Raw genomic sequence first — 7,707 nt, 5'->3', positions numbered from 1 at the left:
AATATGATCGGTTGCCCCGCTATCGATGATCTAATTGCGGGAAGAACCTTGGACAAACATGGTTTAGTTGCAGCATTAGCTTTCGGAGTTGCACTGGCATGAGAGTTGGAGCTTGGAGACATACTGCTAACGGCTGCCATAAATCGATTAAATTGGGCTTCAGATAGAGTGACTGAAGGTCCAACATGAGAACTTACAACGCTAGAAACGTTTTTGGCAGATGGAACTCTAAAACCAGTGTTGGAATTCGGCTTAGAAATAGAAGGCTGTTGAGTTTGCTTCGCCTTTGGGTGACCAGGAAGATAGCCGATCAGTTCAAAACAAGCCTGAACCCAATGTCTAGGGTCTCCACAGTAGACGCATTGAGGGCGGCCTCTCCCTAATCCTTGTCGCCATTCTTGAGAATTGAATCTGCCAGAATGTGGTCGGGGATTTGGCTCAAATCTCCCCCTTCCCTGATTGAAACTGGGCCTGCTACCTTGATCTTCATTTTTTAATCTGCCAGAGTTTTCGACCGCCATGGCCGCACTACAGCTGGACTCGGCTGGATGTGTAGCACTGAGTAGACATTGCTTCTCTTCTTGGGCAACAACAACGTAGGCTTGGCGAACTGTAGGCAAATGGTTCATCAAAAGAATCTAACTGCAAATAGCACTGAGAGTATCGTTCAAACCCATCAGAAATTGCATTAGTCTCTGTTGATCTCCTTGGGAGCTGTGTGGAACCTTAGAATAAGAAGTCAATTCATCCCAAATACTTCAGTTTTGTATAATAAGCTGAGTAGACTTTTTGTTGCTCTTGCTTATGACAAACTATATCTCGCTGAATCTATAAAATTCGAGAGACATTATCTTGTGAAAATCGTTCATGTAAGTCCTCCCATACCTCTTGAGCCGAAGAGGAATAGGTGAGACTCTCAGCAATGTCTTGACTGACAACGTTGGTGATCTACTACTGCACCAAGTCGTTGACCCGAGTCCATGTCTTGTAGCCATCTGGATCAGTCTTTTCTGAAGGAGACTCAATTGTGCCATTGATAAAACAAAACTTGTTCTTGGAATTCAAAGCTCTAAACATATTCTTTTTCCAACCATTGTAGTTGTTCTTATTCAAGACTTTAGTAATTAGGACCATGCATGAGTGATCAGAGGGATGAGTATTAAAGAGATCTGAGATGGGAGATTTTGATAATTATGTGGAATGGGGGGGGGGAATTGATTTGCTTGGTGAAAGAACATTATCATCACCAGCCATGACGAATGATAGGAGATGCTACAAGAAACGAGTCTGGATCTAACTCTCTTTCACCACTACGCAAAAAAGCGTCTCTATCTCATTTTCTCTTACTTGTAAGAGTAAAACAAAGTTTCAAGCACCGCATTTATAAGCATTAACATGGAAGACCACAACAGAAATAACAATAACTTCTGCAGTAAGCACGTTTGAGCGCCGTGCAGATCGTTTGGTCGGAAATGCAGTATGCTGGTGAAGGAGCAGAGGGCAAGGTTCTACATACTCCGGCGCTGCATCACCATGTTACTGTGCTGGCGTGACTGCAGTGATCTATAATCGAGTGCTCTGATACCATGTAAAAGAGAAGAGAGAATTGGTTGAAGTACCTTTCATTGATATTGCACTATGAGCTTTATACAACAATGAGAATATTCAAATAACTCATACACAACCTATTACTACACATTAGAAAAACTTTACAACTCATACACAACCTATTACAATCAATATGATAGATTTGTTTCTCAACATGATTGCATAATTGATCAAATCTGAGGTTAAAGATCACGAGCATAACGAATATCAAATACTAGATACCATGAAGCAAGATCAAACACTGGTTACAATGTTGGAAGTCTTCCTTAACACAATCCAATTTCAGTGACAACAATCATGAACTTGCAAAATGCAAATGCAAAACAATATTATGATGACTTTATTGAAAGTCTTCCAATATTATGATGCCATTGAGTGCCATGAAGCAACTAGACCTAACTGACCAATCTTCTATAGATGGTTCCCAGCTTCACATCTGTGTTCATCTATCAATCAGAAATTACCATTTTATGTAGGAGTTGAAGGTGGAAGCAAAAGTTGAATTTTACAGAAAGGGAACCACAACTGAACCAATTTCTGATTTCTTATAATTTGGGGAACACTAGGAGCTTAATGCAAAGTTTAAGAGCCTTCAACGACTGATTTTTCACAAAGGGAGGAGCCTAAAAGCTCAACAGTTAATTATAACCAAGTACCAATTCAACACGGGGAACAACAGGAGCTTAAGGCAAACATGGTATAAGCTAACAGAAGGTGTAGAGTCTCACCCAACTTTACAAAAATGTATGCAGCAGCAAAGTATAACTGCTTTCTTGTTTTAAAAACTATTAGCTAACCAATACTTCTACTTTTTGAGGAAGCCTGAGATTGTTCAGTTTCATATAAAAGATATGCCCAAGGGGAATAAGACCGTAAAAGAAGGAACTAGATTCAGTCCTAGAAGTTCCTATTGATATCTATAAAGCTTTTCTACAATTTAAATACAGGATAATGCCCACATTAATGTACTACTGAATAATATGTAACACGCAAAGAACAATGTTACCCGAAATTTGAGTCAGCAATCGCATTTAGTCAACTAATCATTCATTACTTAAGCTATTCGTCCAGTCTTGATCAGCCTGTAACTTGACAAACTCAGCCAAAAGCCTAATGTCCTCGTCCTGCAAACGAGCTCCAAATGTGCATTGGCGTCTTGGTGTGCAGTTCTGACCAAAACCCTGTAAATATTTATAAAAATGAGGGTGATGATGTATGCTAAGCTTTCATAGTAAATTTTAGCCAGACTTACTGGCATTCTTCCCTTGCCAAAGTAAGTAACACGATATCTCCTCCTCTGTGTCAACTCCATTTCTGCAGAAGAAAATGCTTGAATTATGCATAAAGCAATCACAAACTCTCAAGCCAATACATGTGATGGCATGTAAAACAATTTTAACTAAGACTTCTCCACCTAGTAGATGAACCTGAAAACAGGTTATTTGTTAAGAAACGTGATCATTAAGTTAAAACCAGTATGATTTGACAGACTTATCCCAACTCATCCTAATTTTTGCATATTCTGCCGCTTCTGACAGAATAATTTAACTTAAATTGAGCTTCAATACCTTTGTAGATCTTTTGTAAATAGTGTTGCAAGGAACCAAGAGAAACCAAGGAATAAGAAATAGCACAGATTTTGAGCTGTTATACATCAGAGCTTCATATATGAGGACTCACTGGTTGGATTATGTTTCCACCTGCATCATGACATCCGATGCAAGTAGTACCAAATAATGCAGCTCCTTTCTGAACGTCGATAGTTTGGGCATGTGAAACTGCAAAAGTAAATACGCCAAAAAAAAAAACTAATAACTAACATACAGTAGAAATTGCTGCAGAGCTGTGCTTCAAATTCAAATTGAGCTTCACAGGAATTCTTAGGGAAATGAATTCAAGTGCAAGACAAAGCCGCGTGCTCAAAATGTCGCCCAGCACAGAATTGGCTCAAATATATATGTAGCAGTCGAAAAGCAGAAGCAATTGATCCTAATCAGTAATAGTAACAGTAATAGAGGACACCCCAATCTGATTATGAAACACAAAAAAGAACACCCCTACACTACAGAAACAAATCCATCTGCTTAAAAGCTAATCAAGAATGAAGAAAGGGCTCTGATGCTGAAATACAAACTAACCCGCTAAAGCAAAAACAACATACCATTTGTCTACAACTTAACATTTATCATGCAAACCTAATTAAATTGAAAAAAAGTATTGCAGAGTGATGACTGAAGTCAAACCCAGTAAGTGTATGATAACCAGGAGTAATGCAGATTGGAGACAAGGCCAGAGCGGCAGCCATTAGAGGTGGAGCCAAGCTCTGTAAAACCTTCCATTGTTCTTGCTTATCAGGAACTGGGTTCTGTCCTTGTTTCACTGCAAACTTTGAACAAACTCAACCTGTAAGAAAACTTTGAGCCCACAACACAGAGGAGAGTTAAAAGAAAAGAGCTTACCTTTGGGAAGAAACAGACACCATTATTTGTGCTTGATATCAAAGACGTAAGCTGCATCCTTTAATGGATGACGAAGGTGATAATGTGGGCGGTGTTTGAAGGAACGGAGTAGAAATATTATATTATTTTTGTATTTGAAAATTGAAATCCCGAAGCTACGGCATTACATTATTAATTTTGATAAGCTACACGTTACGCAAAAATTTCTGTTGAATTTGCTGATGCTTTTTTCTTCTTCTTTATATTATTTTCTTTTTTTTGGTGGGAAGGAGGATAATTGATTTACCATTCTAGCCCTGATGACTGGACATCCCTTTCCCTTTGGCCCTTTCTTTCCATTTCTACTTCATAGCAACAGCAACAAGCCTACCAACGCGGGTTTACCTTACAAGAGTAGTTTTGGAGCTAAACCACTATTTAGGCTCCGATTGGACTCAATCATTTCGTTCAGGGTACAATTGTAAGTTGTATTCATAAATAGCCTAACAAATGTGAAGAAATGTTAATGAATTTTAAACTTTAAACGATAAGAGAAAATTATTATGTTACGAAGCGACTCTATAAACAAAATTTTGTGAAAATCCGTGCCACAAACATATATGCAAGAAATGACCAATTTGTTTGAGGATGAAATACTTGTATATTATTGAATGATATAGGGGCCTATATATAGGCATTTACAACACCACAATCCCGTAGGATTCGGAGTCCTAATCTACTACGGAGATGCTAATCTATCTCCTAACAGGAAACCTATTAGGCTAAGACACACACAAGGGTAGAATAGTAATTCTCCCGGAACACTCCCCCTTGTGTCGCATGCCTAGGTTGCATGGTGCACACATCGTTGCCTCGGTAAAAACCTTGTCAAGCAAAACAAAAACCTCTTGGGTAAAACAAAAGCTTGATCGAAGGGAAAAAGAGCACAACGCACCAACTACTTAAGGATCTTAACATGTGATGTAGACTCCCCCTGAAGTCTACCAAACTCTAGTGTTCCGATAAACGACGCATGCCAATGCTCTTCACATGTTTCACAAAAGTAGATTTAGGCAAAGACTTAGTGAACAAATCCGCAACATTGGATTCTGAACTCACTTGATTGATCTGAACATTCAAGAACTTCTGTTGTTGAACGTTGTAGAAGAACTTAGGCGAAATATGCTTGGTGTTGTCTCCCTTGATGAAACCTAACTTCGTCTGCTCTATGCAAGCAGCATTATCTTCATAAATGCACGTAGGTTGATCAGTTGTAGAGACTAATCCACAAGAATCACGAATATGGCGAACAAGTGATCGTAGCCAAACACATTCTTTCACTGCTTCATGGAGAGCGATGATCTCCGCGTGATTCGAAGAAGTAGCAACAAGAGATTGCTTTGTGGATCTCCAAGATATCACCGTATTCCCAATGGTAAACACATAACCGGTTTGAGAACGAGCCTTGTGAGGGTCAGAGAGGTACCCTGCATCGGCATAACCAACTAACAAGTTGTTTGGAGTCTTTGCATCGGGGGAAAGAGCTGCACGAGACCGGTGGCTGCTCTCGGCACCGCGCACGGTCTCCACGCCATGGCGGCCGGCGACGTCGCTGCGGCGTACGGCGGCAAGGCCGGGGTCGGCGACGGCGGTGGTGTGGGGAGATACCGTGGCGGTGTTCTCTCTGCAATAGGGGTAGAATAATCCCATGTCAAGGGAACCTTTCAAGTATCGAAACAAATGCTTGATTCCATTCCAATGACGTAGCGTAGGTGCGGAGCTAAATCTAGCCAATAAGTTCACTGCGAAAGATATGTCCGGTCTAGTGCATTGAGCAAGATACAATAGTGCCCCAATCGCACTAAGGTATGGAACTTCAAGACCAAGAACGTCTTCATCATCCTCTTTAGGACAGAAGGGATCCTTCTTGATATCTAGACTTCGGACGACCATGGGAGTAGACAATGGACTACATAGATCCATATTGAAACGTCGAAGCATCTTCTGCGTGTAATTTGACTGATGCACTAAGATGTCGTCGGCCCTATGCACAAGCTCAAGGCCGAGACAGAATTTCGTCCTCCCTAGGTCTTTCATCTCAAATTCCGACTTCAAATAAGACACGGTCTCTTCAATCTCATCAAGAGTACCGATTATGTTCATGTCATCAACGTAGACCGCAACGATGACGAATCCGGAATTTGTCTTTCGTATGAACACGCATGGGCATAGTTCATCATTCTTGTAACCCCTTCTCACCAAGTATTGATGCAACCGATTGTACCACATTCTTCCGGATTGCTTTAACCCGTACAATGAACGATGTAATCTGACTGCATGAGCACTCCGTGGTCTAGAGGCACTTGATGGAGGTAAAGGTAGTCCCTCAGGAGCTTTCATGTATATCTCTGCGTCAAGATCCCCATAGAGATAAGCTGTGACCACATCCATAAGCTGCATGTTTAGTCTTTCAGACACTACCAGACTAATAAGGTAGCGGAAGGTAATGATGTCCATAACAGGAGAATAAGTCTCTTCATAGTCAATACCAGGTCGTTGTGAGAATCCTTGCGCCACGAGTCTTGCCTTATAGCGCACGATCTCGTTCATATCATTACGCTTACGAACGAAAACCCATTTATGTCCAACAGGTTTGACATCTCTTGGAGTCAATTCAACCTTTCCGAAGACTTCTCGCTTCGCTAATGAGTCAAGTTCTGCCTGGATTGCTTCCTTCCACTTTGGCCAATCTGCTCTGCGTTCGCATTCAGCTACAGAGCGAGGTTCAACGTCGTCTTCAGATATGATCTCAAGTGCGACGGAATAAGCGAAAACGTCATCAATGCATGTAGTGGCTCGGTTTCGGACCGACTGCTCACTTGTGTAGTTCACTGAGATTTCGTTGTTCTCTGGCATCAAACAAGGTTCCATAGCGTCCCACGGAAACACTTGAGTTGATTCATGGACATAGCTGTAATCAGAGACAACTTCATACGATGGTGATTCATCGTTGATGACGCGCTGTGCCTTAGTCATTCGCTTCTTTCTAGGTTTTGAATCCCTAGAGTTTATCGGTCTCCCCCTTTTTCTTTGAGGAGCCGAGGCCGAAGCTGCTCCATGCCGGGCCATCTCAGCATCGTCGCCACAAGGGGCGCCGGCAACACCACGGCGTACGGTGGTGCCGCCGTCGGCCTCCGTCCCACTGTCAGGGGCGGTGCCTACGTTGCTAGGTCCAGGAGCTTGTCTTCCACGCCCGTATTTCGGGACATCCAACCGTGCCGGTACGTTCGCAGCGGGTATGTTTGATCTCGTCACTTTAGCAATATCTACAAAGCCGTCGGGCATCGAATCCGCGACTTTCTGGAGGTCGATAATGCGTTGCACTTCTAACTCACTTTGAGCAGTGCGGGGATCATAATGAGACATAGTGGGGACACACCACGTCAATTCCTGACGTTCATTTGGAATGATAACATTCCCATCTCCCCCTAACGACGGGAAGCATGTCTCATCAAAGTGACAATCTGCAAATCTTGCAGTAAAGAGATCTCCGGTGGTTGGTTCTAAGTAGCGGACAATCGTTGGGGAATTATAGCCAACATAGATACCTAATCGTCTCTGAGGACCCATCTTAGTACGCAGCGGAGGCGTAATAGGCACA

The 7,707-nt window shown here is 42.0% G+C and overlaps 2 protein-coding genes across 2 annotated transcripts; one reads left to right on the top strand and one right to left on the bottom strand.

The window, feature by feature from the left end:
• The first annotated feature begins 519 nt into the window (after positions 1–519).
• Positions 520–1,569, top strand: LOC126786917 (small polypeptide DEVIL 16-like). Its single transcript, XM_050512875.1, has 2 exons — positions 520–562; positions 1,448–1,569. Exons 1-2 carry the CDS (start codon positions 520–522, stop codon positions 1,567–1,569), a joined length of 165 nt encoding a protein of 54 aa, XP_050368832.1.
• Positions 1,570–2,134: 565 nt separating this feature from the next.
• On the bottom strand, positions 2,135–4,124 carry LOC126788357 (cytochrome c6, chloroplastic). Its single transcript, XM_050514331.1, is given in 7 exon segments — positions 2,135–2,789; positions 2,861–2,897; positions 2,899–2,922; positions 3,177–3,207; positions 3,288–3,386; positions 3,871–3,994; positions 4,068–4,124. Coding segments are annotated over 7 exon segments (510 nt in total). The 3' UTR covers positions 2,135–2,651.
• Between the last annotated feature and the right edge of the window lie 3,583 nt (positions 4,125–7,707).

This window comes from Argentina anserina, chromosome 3, assembly GCF_933775445.1.
Source record: "Argentina anserina chromosome 3, drPotAnse1.1, whole genome shotgun sequence".
Taxonomy (NCBI): Eukaryota; Viridiplantae; Streptophyta; class Magnoliopsida; order Rosales; family Rosaceae; genus Argentina; species Argentina anserina.
This window is presented reverse-complemented; position numbering and strand designations above follow the sequence as displayed.

Bases quoted from the DNA above. Each gene is read 5' to 3' on its own strand.
- LOC126786917 (XM_050512875.1), top strand. From the start codon at position 520: ATGGCCGCACTACAGCTGGACTCGGCTGGATGTGTAGCACTGA. The intron at 563-1,447 runs GTAGACATTGCT...AGCACGTTTGAG, and splicing joins GGCTGGATGTGTAGCACTGA to CGCCGTGCAGATCGTTTGGT.